At 44.0% G+C, this 14283-nt stretch overlaps 1 protein-coding gene across 1 annotated transcript in view; it reads right to left on the bottom strand.

The window, feature by feature from the left end:
* Positions 1 to 14283, bottom strand: part of KLHL6 (kelch like family member 6) — a 78752-nt gene that overhangs the window by 8340 nt on the left and 56129 nt on the right. The window contains exons 3-4 of the mRNA XM_017860637.1: positions 13390 to 13839; positions 4161 to 4398 (exon numbers count right to left, since the gene is read on the bottom strand). Of these exons, the coding sequence (XP_017716126.1) occupies positions 4161 to 4398; positions 13390 to 13839 (688 nt within the window). The remainder of the gene's footprint in view (positions 1 to 4160; positions 4399 to 13389; positions 13840 to 14283) is intronic.

Below are 14283 nucleotides of genomic sequence, written 5' to 3' on the forward strand. Positions count from 1 at the left end.
AAAAAAAAAAAAAAAAAAAAAAACCGAGAAAGCCTATGGTGTGCATAAATGATAAATGAGAAGACACCTTATTGTGAAGATGTCAACCCTCCCTAGGTTAATCTATATACTCAGTGCCTTCAGGACTTTTGGGGGGAACTTGATGAGATAATTCTAAATTTCACTGGGAAGAGTAAGTTTGGAAAATTTCTAAGAAACTTCTGAAAAAGAAAAGTGAAGAAGGAGGCTTTCCTTATCAAGTATTAAAATATACAAAAAAGCTAACCTAATACAAACAGTGCAGTACTAGACAAACTGATCAGTTAAAAACAAGAGCACAGAAACAGACTAAAATATATACAGATCATTAAATAAATGTTATTAGAACAATTGGTTGTTCATTTGGATAAAAATTAAGTTAGATACTTACTTTACATTACATTTAAAATAAAATTCAAATGTTACTGCTATAGAAGTAACTGGAGAATGTATAGGATATTATGTTAATGGCCTTGGGGTTAGGAGGGGTTTTCTAAGCATGACATGAAATGTGGAATTGTATAGGAAAGAAAACAAGTATATAAATATACAGCTAAAAAACAGCCACAGTCTAGGAGAAAATATTTGCAACACAAATAGCAAAGGATATATAATTAGAGCTCCAAAAAATTAGTAAGAAAAAGACAAAAACTGATAGGAACTGTCAAAGAGTATGAACAGATAATTTAAAAAAATAAATCCAATTATCTGGTAAATATATAAACTATGCTCAACCTCACTAATGACCTAGGAGTATAAATTCAAACATTCTAGTCTATTAAAAATTTAAATGACTAATAATAGAAATCGTGAGCAAGGATATAGAAAACGGGCACTGTCACTCATCACTGATTGGACTGTAAATTGGTACAACTTTTCTGTAGGACAATTTCACAATATATACAAAATTCTCAATTCACATATGACCACTTCCAGAAGACTTTCCAAGTAGCAGCACAAGTATGAAAAAATATGTGTCTACAAATGCCTACTGCAGTATTTTTTAAGGAGATTAAAAAAAAAGAAAGCTAAAAAAATTATGGTTTATCCATTTGGTAGACTGCCATATAGCTGGTAAAAAGAATAACAGTAGTGATAATACTGGCCAGCGTAATTAAGCTCCCATGATGTGCTTTGCATTAGTAACTATATCACTTAATATGTATATCCATTAAACCAACATGTCGTCATGTCCAGATGATATTGTTAATTGAAGTACAAGTTTCTGTTGATTTAACTGTGTATAATAAGCATGCTTTCAGGTGTTGCTTGTATCATTAAAAAGTGAACAACAAATTTATGACAAAAGAATAACATGTGGGCTGGGCACAGTGGCTCACACCTGTAATCCCAGCACTTTGGGAGGCTGAGGTGGGCGGATCACCTGAAGTCAGGAGTTCAAGACCAGCCTGGCCAACATGGTGAAACCCTGTCTCTACTTAAAATACAAAAAAAATTAGGCCAGGCGCGGTAGCTCACGCCTGTAATCCCAGCACTTTGGGAGACCAAAGCAGGCAGATCACCTGAGGTCAGGAGTTTGAGACCAGCCTGTCAATATGGTGAACCCCCCGTCTCTACCAAAAATACAAAAATTAGCCAGGCATGTTGGTGGGCACCTATAATCCCAGCACTTTGGGAGGCTGAAGTGGGTGGATAACCTGAGGTCAGGAGTTTGAGACCAGCCTGGCCAACATGGTGAAACCTCCTCTCTACCAAAGATACAAAAATTGGCCAGGCATGATGGCATGTGCCTGTAGTCCCAGCTACTCAGGAGGCTGAGGCAGGAGAATCGCTGGAACCCGGGAGGCAGAGGTTGCAGTGAGCTGAGACCTCTTCATGGCACTCCAGCCTGGACAACAGTGAGACTCCATCTCAAGAAACAAGAGAGAGAGAGAGAGAGAAGAAAGAAAGAAAGAAAGAAAGAAAGAAAGAAAGAAAGGAAGGAAGGAAGGAAGGAAGGAAGGAAGGAAGGAAGGAAGGAAGGAAGGAAGGAAGGAAATAACACGTGTAGTATATGTGACAAAGACTGACTATGATGACCACACCTGTTGATCCCTCCTGGGGACATAGCTAAACTACATTTCCCAGGCCCCTGCACCTAGATGGGGTGAGGGGAGGGTAAGGGAGGTCATGTCACTAGTTTTTGCCAATGGAGCGTGAGCAAAATCAATGGCACTTCCAGGCTGAGGCTTTTGTGAGCAGGTGTGACTTCTCAACTCCCTCAGCGTTTTTCTCATCCCTAAATCAAGTCCACATGTAGGAAGAAGCAGTGTCACAAGATGGCAGGATCCTAGGCCCCTGAGTACCTGAATGGAGCAGACCACCCTCCCCCTGACCCCTGCATACTATTGTGTTAATTCACTGAGACTTAGGATTTGTAACAGCAGCTAAAATTATTTACCCTGAGCAAATAGAAAATAATTTTTGTAAAAAATGAAAACCCATAGAATTGTGATGGCACAGAGAAACTGCCGTATTTTACTTTACTTGCTCTGCGTTGTTTGGATCTTCTACAACAATTAAGGCCAGGCGTGGTGGCTCACACCTGTAATCCCAGCACTTTGGGAGGCTGAGGCAGGTGGATCACAAGGTCAGGAGTTCAAGACCAGCCTGACCAACACAGTGAAACCCTGACTGCACTAAAAATACAAAAATTATCCAGATGTGGTGCCACACGCCTGTAATCCCAGCTACTTGGGAGGCTGAGGCAGGAGAATCGCTTGAACACGGGAGCCGGAGGTTGCAGTGAGCCGAGATCGTGCCACTGTACTCCAGCCTGGGCAACAGAGCTAGACTCCGTCTACAAAAAAAAAAAAAATTAAAAAAAATTTCTGCAAGATGAAAAGAAAGCTAGAACCTAATCAACGATATGAACGCATCCAAAGGACGACCTGTCCTTGATTTTGGAGGAAACACGCTCTGGGGTGCCGCTTTCCTCTCAACAAGTTCAGATTGGAGAAAAGCCTCTAAGAAAGGGGAAGGGAAGCTTGTCTCCTTCCTTAGGGTCCCAGGGAGAGCCAAGTGGCTTTTGGTGTGATGGGGAGAGCGTGGACGTTAGGCTCAGAACTTGGGTTGAAGTCCTGCCTGACACCTACCAGTGTGCGACCTTAGGTATGTTCAAGAATCTCTCTGTGCCTCTGTTTTCTCCTACCCTAAAAACCCCTATCTTACAGAGCTGATATGAGAGGCAAACAATTAAATGTTATTAAAGTATAAATGTATCTACCACTCAGTAAAGATGGTTGAGACTGTGTCATTCAATAAATATTTACTGAACATTTACCCGGAGGCCAGGCACAGTGCTAGGTACAGGGGCTATAGTGTTACCCCTCATGGAACTTCAGGTCTAATGGGAAAGACAGACACAAAGTAACTATCAATACCGAAGCAAACATTTTCCTAATGAAAAAGTATTGGGTCCTACTGAAGTATACCCAAGCACAACCTAATAAACACGGGAGGGGTCAGGTTTGGGGGAAGAGCGGACATGTTTACTCATTACTGAATTCCCACTGCGTAGCTCAGGGGCCTATGCCTATAGCAGACACTGAATAAACCCTTACCACTTTCCCTCTTCTTTTTCCGTGAAGGACTGGACTTGTCTGCCTCCTCTCCAGGTTTTCTATTAATGCTGGCCAGACAAGGTGGCTCACGCCTGTAATCCCAGCACTTTGGGAGGCCGAGGCCCGTGGATCACCTGTGGTCAGGAGTTCAAGACCAGCCTGGCCAACATGGTGAAACCCCGTCTCTACTAAAAATACAAAAATTAGCTGGGCATGGTGGCAGGCACCTGTAATCCCAGCTACTCGGGAAGGTGAGGCAGGAGGATCACTTGAACTCAGGAGGCAGAGGTTGCAGCTAGCCAAGATCGTGCCACTGCACTCCAGCCAGAGCGATAGAGCGAGACTCTGTCTCAAAAAAGAAAAGAAAAGAATAGCACAATGCTGCTCAGTTTGGTGTTTATTAAGGAGCAATGTACCCTCCAAGATAAGACCACCTGAGCTCCTGGGTCCATATCCTGTCTCAGTCAGAGCCAGATCATTGCCAATTCACAGTAATTCTCGGATGGTTGCCTGGCTACCACTCAGGAACATATGTAGTGCTACTGAGGCTTGCTGTGGCTTCACATGATTCCTGCTTACCTGAGATGTAGACCTCATTTTTCAATGTCACGCATGCAAACTCCACCCACTTCTTATTCTCACTCTCCAGCTCATGCTCCGTTAGCGGGAGCTTGGCCACCTCCAGGCGGCTGCGCCTCAGGGGGTCCAGGCAGGTCACCTCTGCCACAAACCGTTCATCCTTCGTGCAGCCGCCGATGATCATGAACACCTCAGACTGGAACTCATGCATCCTGGGCTTGGTGCGCTCCGAAATGATCTGGAAATTAACGTGGGTACACAAAGGCAGGACAACACAAAGTTTCAGAGCTCGGGCTATGCAGCCATTAGGAGCCGGGTCCAATTCCCACATCTGCCATGGTATGACCATGTGACTTCACCTCCCTGAGCCTCAGTTTCATCATCTGTATAATGGGGATATTAGAGGTAACTACCTCGTACATGTGTTGTGAGGATTAAATGGGATAATGTATAGAGTGTGCTTCACCCAGGGCTTGGTGCATAACAGGTACTCAGTAAATGTTACCTGTTTTTGCTGCTGTTTTAAGAGATCGGGGTCTATGTACCATCAGATGCCCTTCCTGCCTTTCCTCTCCTGCCTAGTCTGAAACCTTAAATCCTGGAATTTCATTGTGGACTACTTTCCATTCCCCCTTGGCTTTAATTTCTTGATGAGACCTCAGACTTTGCTCACCATCAGCCTTCTGGAAGAGACATCCTGGACAGTGATGACATAAGAGCATTCAGAGACTCAGGAAACAAGAACTAGAAGGAATCAGGGTGTGGCCAGGGAGAGAGGAAGGCTGGTTCCAACATACAGTAAATGACTTTTCAGACCTTTGAACAAGTGAAGAAATCCATACTATGGGTATTTGAACCCTGCTGAAAGAGCAGAGGTTCGAAAGTCAAAGGTACCAGTGTGCTATCACCTGTGGCCATGTGACCTTGGAGAAGTAACATGACCTCTGTAGACTGCTTGTAATCATTTCTATGCTCTCAGATGACTGTGAGCATTCATAAGGTCATGAGGTAGAGGTGTGAACAGAGCACCTGGCACACACTCGCCCCTCAACAGCTAATTATGCCTGTAGGAGCAGGGGTAGATGCCATATTGATACTGTTATAAAAGGAAGAGCTGCCCTTCCTGGTTCCATTGATTCCCTGGGCTCCACGATGAAGGTTCCATAGGTGTGCTGATGGGAGGCAGAGAGGCAGCAACCATTTCCCAGATGGCCAGAGTCGCCAATTTTCCTACAAAATTAGACTGATTTAACACAGACTACAGAACTTCGATTCTGCCCATAGGTGGTGACAAATAGGTCACAGCAGCAAAGACTGAGCCCTCAAACAGTGAATCCAACCAAGAGCCACAAATAATCAGACCAGCCAACTCCTAGCCTCTAATTTTCCATAACAGTCTTTGGCTGGTTGGTTGGTTTTCTGTGCCTAGGAGCCTGGTACGGTGAATTCTGCATCCTCCGATCTTGAGGCTGGACCATAGCCATAAAGTTTGTGGCAGGGCAGTTCCTTACGGGTCAGCAGAGTGGGGATAGGTGTGACTGGACAAAGCCTAGGCAATGGGCTGGCCCTGACAGTGTGGACAGCAGAATGGTGCTGGGATAAGGGTGAAGGGGTGAGCCAGGGAACTTGGAGGCACCATGAGAGCACCAAGCTGGCAGGACAGGATCTGGGCAATGGCATCAAAGACAAACTTTGCTGCTCTGCAACTTTCTCTTCAGCTATCAGCCGTGGTTCCTGTCCCTAAACCCCATTCCCCACAGCTGAGGCACAACCTCCAGCACCAGTCTATCCGGCCCTCTTTCAGAGAGGATTTAGGTGTTGCAGGGCAATGCTTAGAAAACAGTACTGGCCTCCCTGAATTGAGTCCTTTGTGACCCTTTCTTCAGTTCTGGGAACCAGGCCTCAGCCTCCACTCTGAAGCTCCCCTCATTTTATTTGTAATGCCTTCTCTCCTGCCCCAATAACCTGTTGGGTAATTGAGAGGCTGCTACAAGGACTGGACTAGCCGTGATCTCACCTCCTGACCTCCAGGTCTGGCCTCTCATCCCTTGGTCCTGACATCTCATCCCTTGGTCCTGACCTATGAAAGGCTGTCCTCCTACTGGCTAAAATTCCTGGTTTCCTGCCTGCTGTCTGGATCTCCCCATAATATTCTATTCTCAATTTTCCATGCTACCACCCCAATCCACTTACCCCTTTAAGGCATTTGAGTAATTTACCATGTCACTTTGTCCTTTTCTCCAGGAAGCCATTCCTAACTTTGCACACATTCCCATGACCCTGAATTTCCCCCACAACAGCACTTTTCATGCTTCATTGTAATTTACTGTAAGGCCCCTGATGGCAGGAACAGCCCTTTTTCTCCAGTGGATCCTCAGCACCAAGAATAGTACCTGGAGCTTGTGGGCATCTATAAACATTGATTAAATGAGCAAGAGAGCTGGGTGCAGTGACTCATGCCTGCAATCCTAGCACTTTGGGAGGTCGAGGCAGGTGGATCACCTGAGGTCAAGAGTTCAAGATCAGCCTGGCCAGCATGGTGAAACCCCATCTCTACTAAAAATAAAAAGAAAATTTAAAAAATTAGCAAGGTGTGGTGGTGGGCACCTGCAATCCTAGCTACTCAGGAGGCTGAGGCAGGAGAATCACTTGAACCTGAGAGGCAGAGGGTGCAGTGAGCTGAGGTCGCACCATTGCACTCCAACCTGGGCAACAAGAGCAAAACTCCATCTCAAAAAAAAAAAAAAAAAAATGAGTGAATGGATGAGTGAATGAATGGGCAAGCTGGGTAACTCAGTCTAAATCACTGTGGTGTAGGCATCCGCGATGGCCCCAGTGGCCCCTGCTTCCTGGTATTCACATCTGTGTGGTTCCCTCCACACTGTTCTAGAATTGGTCTCTATGACCAGCAGATTACAGCAGAAGTGATGATACATCACTTCTGAAATTAGGCTATAAAAGGCACTACCAGCTTGCATCCTGATTACTCTCTCAGTCTTTCTTAGGTCATTTGCTCTGGGGGAGGCCAGCTGTTATAAAGATGCCCACATGGCAAGAAACTGAGGCTCCCAAACAGCAGCCAGCAAGGATCTGATGGCTGCCAACAGTCCAGTGAGTGAGCCTGAATCCCATTTGAACTTTGGGATCACTGCAGCCCCAGCCAACAGCTTTACTGCAACTTCGTAAGAGACCCTGAGCTAGAAGCACCCAGCTAAACCACTCCTAGATCCCTGACACTCAGAGCCTGTTAGATAGTAAGTGTTTGTTATTTTAAACTTTTCAGTTTGTGGGTAATTTGTTATGCAGCAACTGAGAACTAACACAATCATCTAGCTGATGGGCTTGGCTGGGTAACGAGACCTGTCTTAGAACTCAGCACCACGGGGCTGCCAAGTGGTGGCACCACTACCACATTGTAAGTTCAGCTACATGTGGCAAAATATTAGCCCCAATGTCATAAAAACGTCAATCTGAAGTCTGAGATGTGCCAGTTTGTTGCAGACATGCGGAAGTGTTTGCCAATGAACTGCATGCAACAATCAGGCATAACCAGTTTATTTTCAGACTGTTAAAAACAGAGCAGATAATTGCAGCTTAGTGACTGCTCAACTGTCCACAGATCTTATACTAGGGGACACAGTGAGCATATTGTTTCAGCAAAGCTATCGTTGGCCTGGAGCCTCTACTCCGCTTTCCCCACATCACACATGTCAGAGTAACCTTTGGTATAGACCAGGTTCATGTCTGAAAACTTAAGAGGCAATTAAGTGAAGAGGCAAATTTCCTCTGTCCCCAAATATCCCTTTCAATGAAGGTTCCAGCTACCATTCCCAAATCAAATAGAGATTGACATTTGCTTTTGGTGTTCTAAAATTTCCTGTTGTTAATATCAGTTTAGAGGATGGACAAGGTTAAAAGAGAAAGATGGGCTGGGCACGGTGGCTCACTCCTGTAACCCCAGCACTTTGGGAGACTGAGACGGGCAGATTACCTGAGGTCAGGAGTTTGAGACCAGCCTGACCAACATGGAGAAACCCCGTCTCTATTAAAAATACAAACTTAGCCAGGGGTGGTGGCACATGCCTGTAATCCCATCTACTTGGGAGGCTGAGGCAGGAGAATCTCTTGAACCTGGGAGGCAGAGGTTGCGGTGAGCTGAGATTGCGCCATTGCACTCCAGCCTGGGCAACAAGGGCGAAAGTCTATTTGAAGAAAAAAGCAAACAAACAAATGGGAAAGATGACGATAGGACAAGAGTGTTAAAGTTTGGTAAATGAAGGGTACGGGGATAAGTGTGTTCACAGAGTAGCCTCCAGGCTCATACTACTCTCATGAGGAGTCAACCCAAGACCCCTCCAGCAGTGAGCAGACTGGATTCTTAGGGAATCAACTGGCAATGAATGAGATGCCAATTAGGAGGTCATGGTGGTTGGTTGGTTGGTTCAGTTGCCCAAACTATAAAATGAGGATGAGAAAGTGTCTTGAGAAGGATTTGGGAAAATAAGGCCACAAAAACCTGGAACACAGTGAAAAGACTGATTTTAACCCCAGAGAAGGATTGATTGTGAGAGGGAGCAACAATAAAGGAAACAAGTGGCAATGACAATAGCTTCCATTTGTGGGGCACTTAGCATGTACCAGACACTGTACTAAGCATTCCATTCATTACTTAATTCTCAAAACAGTTCTATCAGTTGGTAGATATTATTATCCCCATGTTACAGATCAGAACTGTGCCTTAGCATAGTTAAGTAATTGCCTGAGGTTACACTGTAAATAAATTGTGCAGTCAAGATTAACACCCAGATCTCTGCCTGACTCAAAGCCCAGGTTCTCACCACTGAAGAATTTTCCAGATGTCAGAATTCTCTCTCCTCCTAAATCTAAAGCTTTTAATGTCTGACTCTGCCCCCAGCACCTTGGAAATACAAAAGGCAATGAAAATATTTCATTGCAGCAATTGTGCAGAAGACAGGGTAGGGACCTTTTATATCAGAGAAAAGCCTTTATCATCTGCATTTCAAGGACTTAGAAGATAGGAAGCAGAAACAAAATAGCAAAATATTGGAAGTATAGTTGAGCAAGGCACTGCTTATGTTTAAATTGTTTTAAAGTGCTATTTATTTATTTTAACTTTTATTTTAGGTTCAGGAGCATGTGCAGATTTGTTATATAGGTAAATTGTATGTCGTGGGGCTTTGGTGTGTAGATTATTTCATCATCCAGGTAATAAGCATAGTACCTGATAGGTAGTTTTTCTTTTCTTTTTTTTTTTTTTNTAATGTTTGTATTTTTACTAGAGATGGGGTTTTGTCATGTTGGCCAGGCTGGTCTCGAACTCCTGATCTCAAGTGATCCGCCTGCCTCAGCCTCCCAAAGTGTTGGGATTACAGGTGTGAGCCATTGTGCACGACCAGTATTATTCTTTCTAATAGTTTATTCTTTCTAATAGTTTAGTAGAAATACCTTTCTAATAGGAAGGGAAGAGAAGAGAGTTGTTTTTCTTCTCTCTGGTGGGAAGGACATTAAGCATATCTGACACAGTACAGAATTTTCCACGTCTCTGCTTGGAATTGTCATCTGACTGTAGCTTTCTTTCTGGGGCCACTTTTTCTGATCCTATTTCCTTTTAATTTTAGGTAGTTTTCTTTTCTTTTTTTTTTTTTTGAGACGGAGTCTCGCTCTGCCGCCCAGGCTGGAGTGCAGTGGCCGGATCTCAGCTCACTGCAAGCTCCACCTCCTGGGTTTACGCCATTCTCCTGCCTCAGCCTCCCGAGTAGCTGGGACTACAGGCGCCCGCCACCTCGCCCGGCTAGTTTTTTGTATTTTAGTAGAGACGGGGTTTCACCGTGTTAGCCAGGATGGTCTCGATCTCCTGACCTCATGATCCGCCCGTCTCGTCCTCCCAAAGTGCTGGGATTACAGGCTTGAGCCACCGCGCCCAGCCGGTAGTTTTTCAATCCTCACCCTCCTCTCATCCTCTACCCTCAAGTAGGCCCTGGTATCTTTTGTTCCCTTCTTTGTGTTCATGTGTACTCAAACTTTAGCTCTCACTTATAAGTGAAAATATGTATTATGTAGTTTTCTGTTCCTGTGTCAGTTCACTTAGGATAATGGCCTCCATGTTGCTGCAAAAAACATGATTGCATTCTTTTTTACGGCTGTGTAGTATTCCAGGGGAGACACTGAATAAATGCTGAACTGAGGGCAGTTGCAGAGACTGAGACCTGTCTGCAATTATATGCAGGCTGTCTGCTAGACATCCAGCATAGAGTAAGACCTATGTGGTTTCCTAGGCTTCCCCCATCAATCCACTCATCACCCTTCATTTGTTAAATGTCCCATCTTCTCTGACACACAGACTGTTTAGCAGTACCTGGGTAAGACACAGACTGTTTTGCAGAATCTGGTGCCATATCTGGCATAGAGTTGGTGTTCAGGATTTATTTGCAAAAAATGAAGGCATAGCATGCTTAAACACATGGGATGCTGTTTACATAGTTTTAAGGGGGAAATTTATAGCATGAAAGCCAATATTAGAAAGAAAGAAAGTCTCAAATCAGTGATCTCCACTTCCACCTTAAGAAACTAGAGAAATAAGTGTAAATTAAACCCAAACTAAGCAGAAAGAAAGAAAATAATGATCAGAGTGGAAATAAGTGAAACAGAAAAGAGAAAAACAATAGAGAAAATCAAATGAAACTAGACATTAGTCATTTGAGAAAAATCAATAAAATTGGTAAGCCTCTAACCAGATTGATCAGAAAAAAAAAAGGGCCGACACAAATTACCAATATCTGAAATGAGAGATGTGACAACACTATAGATTCTGCAGGTATTAACAAGATAATAAAGGAATGTTCTGAACAACTTTATGTCAATACATTCAGCAACTTATATTAAATGAAAAAATTCTTTGAGGCACAAACTATCAAAGTTCATTCTAGAAGACACAGAGATCCTAAATAGTCCTATATCTATTAAAAACATATACATTATAGTTTAAAAACTTTCCACAAAGAAAACACCGGGCTCTGGTAAATTCTACTAAACATTGAAGAGTATGCTTGCAGAGTGAATGAATGAACAGTGGATCTAAGGACCACAAAAAAAAAAAAAAAAAAAAAAAAAAAAAAAAAAAAAAAAAAAAAACTAGAAAAGAACACAGAAAGAGGGAGAAACTCCAAAAGAACCTCAGACAATTCCTGGGCCATGTTTGGCTAAGGCTTCTACCAATAGCCTAATGAAGAAAGCTTGGTAGCTAATCCCAGAACCATTGCATAGTGAGATATAAGTATGGATCTTCATGTGTACAAACTGTTAACAAACTGTCCCTATATCATTACTTCCTCTCCACTAAATTTATTCTTGTCTTTATAAAGTTCTAAAGAAAAATCTTCTTCAGGAATTGTTAAGGAGAACCAGGTAGATCCAAATAATATGTTTATTCACCATTCATAGTACCAATTTAATCATTCAACAAGCATTTACTAATTACTCATTCACTATATAGTAGTCTTAGGACTCTCTTCTAAGATCTAGAGATGAAAAGTGCAATAAGACACATTTCCTACTATTATAAGCTCCCAGTCTAGAGATATTTACAGGTGATAAATTCGTTTCCATGCAGCAATTGGTGCTGTGATGGAGCAATGCACCAAGTGCTATGAGAACATGGACAGTGGCTGGGTGTGGTGGCTCACACTTGTAACCCTAGCACTTTGGGAGGCTGAGATGGGAAGATCACTTAAGCTCAGGAGTTCAAGACCAGCCTGGGCAACATAGTGAGATCTTGTCCCTACAAAAAAATTTAAAATTAGCCGAGTGTGGTAGCACATGCCTGTAGTCCCAGCTACTTGGATGGCTGAGGTGGGAGGATCACTTGAGCCTGGGAGGTCGAGGCTGCCGTGAGCTACAATTGTACCACTGTACTCCAGCCTGGGCAACAGGGCAAGACCTCATCTCAAAAATAAATAAATAAATAAATAAATACATAAATAAATAAATAAACAAATAAAAGGAGAAGTCTGTGGAGAAAGTGATGCTTGGATTGAGTTTTGAAGCAGGAGTAGAAGTCAGCTAGATGAAGAAGAAGAGAAAAGCACTTGAACAACATTCATATTGATCTGGAGGCAGAAAAAGCACATCCACTTTGGGGAACCACAAGCTGTGCATTAGGACTACAGCAGAAGCAGGAGGTTGGAGAGGACACTAGAGAAGCAGGCAGGAGGTTAATGATGCAAGACCAGGCTCTGGAAATGTAGGCAGGAAGTATGGGCTTTATTCTGAAAGTGATGGGGAGCCAATGGAGAAGGCAAGCCCAAGAGCAAGAGGATCAGACTTGAGTTTCACATCTCTCAGCTGGTAAATAAATTGGAGGGAGGCCAGACATGGAGCAGGGAGATGAGTTTTGAGAAATTTCCAGAAATTCAGATGGTGAGAGTCTAAATCAAAGTGATGTCAGAGTATATCCAAGAGACGCAACGTTTCACCAGAGTGGGCAAGGAAGAGCAGCACCCCCATGGAATAGTGACTAGACGGGGCACGTTCTTGTTTTTTGTTTTGTTTTGTTTTGTTTTTTGAGACAGAGTCTCCCTCTGTCGCCCAGGCTGGAGTGTAGTGGCCTGATCTCGGCTCACTGCAACCTTTGCCTCCCAAGTTCAAGCGATCTTCCTGCCTCAGCCTCCTGAGTAGCTGGGGCTACAGGCCTGCGCCACCATGCCCAGCTAATTTTTTGTATTTTTAGTAGAGACGGGGTTTCACCATGTTGGCCAGGATGGTCTGAATCTCTTGCCCTCGTGATCCGCCCGCCTTGGCCTTCCAAAGTACTGGGATTACAGGCGTGACCCCCCGCGCCCAGCCCAGGGCACGTTCTTGTTTCTGTGTACAGTGTGTCCCCCAACCTGCCACCCTTCCATAACTGGGAAGAGGAGGCATGGGCCAGGTGTGGTGCTGGGTGATTTCTACATGTCACCCAATGCACTCAGTAACTGTCTGAACACATGGCATCAGCTTCATAGATCGGGAATCAGGGCTTCTGAAACTGCCCGACCCAGCAATGAACAGGCAGTGTTTTCTCCTTAATGCCCTCAGCATTTTAATTTTTTCGAGACAGAGTGTCGCTCTGTCGCCCAGGCATTTTTGAATCCGCTTCACTTGCATCTCTGCAAGTCCCTAGCTAACTCCCTACTTCACTGGTTAAATATAGCACCTCTTATCTTCTACTCACCTCATTGCCAGAAAGGTGGTACATCCTGGCTTCCTGGAGCAACAGGAAGACCTCTGGGCACTGCCTGATGAGAGGATCTGCTTCCACCGTCTCCACAAAGTACCACGGGTCCAGAAGCGGTAAGCGCACGTTCTCGAGGACATAGGGGAGTAAGCAGAGTCGTTCTGATGGCTTGTGCCGGACCCAGCTCATCACGGTCTCAAACACCTGAGCCTCCTCGGTCACGTAAAGGTCATCACTCTTCAAGATGTGGTGCAGAGTGTCCACAGGCAGGTCAAGGAACTCCTCAGAGTTCAGAATCTGCACAAAGTTTTGAATGATGTAACTCTGAACCTGCTTCTTTAGACTGTCCAGCGAGTGTGTGTCGGCCAGTCTCAGTATTCCAACACAGTTTTCTGGGTTCAGGGCTTCAGTGAGGAAGCTGGCACAGGCATCCACCATCCGCAGGAACTGATGGAATAGAAAGGGCAGAAAGGAGGCCAGAAAATGGTGAGTCCACAAGGAGGTTTATCAGTGAGTTGTGTGTAGTAGCCAAAAATTGGAAACAACCTAAATATCCAACAGTACAGGACTAGCCAAATACATATAATATAATCATACAGTCGACTTAGAGCAATGAGATACTTACGGGACTAGCTAAATACATATAACACAATCATACAGTCGACTTAGAGCAATGAGATACTTACGGGACTAGCTAAATATGTATAATACATTCATACAGTCGACTTAAAGCAATGAGATACTTACAGGACTAGCTAAATACATATCACACATTCATACAGTCGACTTAAAGCAATGAGATAGTTATGGGACTAGCTAAATACGTATAATACATTCATACAGTCGACTTAGAGCAATGAGATACTTACAGGACTAGCTAAATACATATCA

Source organism: Rhinopithecus bieti, unplaced genomic scaffold, assembly GCF_001698545.2.
Source record: "Rhinopithecus bieti isolate Rb0 unplaced genomic scaffold, ASM169854v2 scaffold_55189, whole genome shotgun sequence".
NCBI classification, from domain to species: Eukaryota; Metazoa; Chordata; class Mammalia; order Primates; family Cercopithecidae; genus Rhinopithecus; species Rhinopithecus bieti.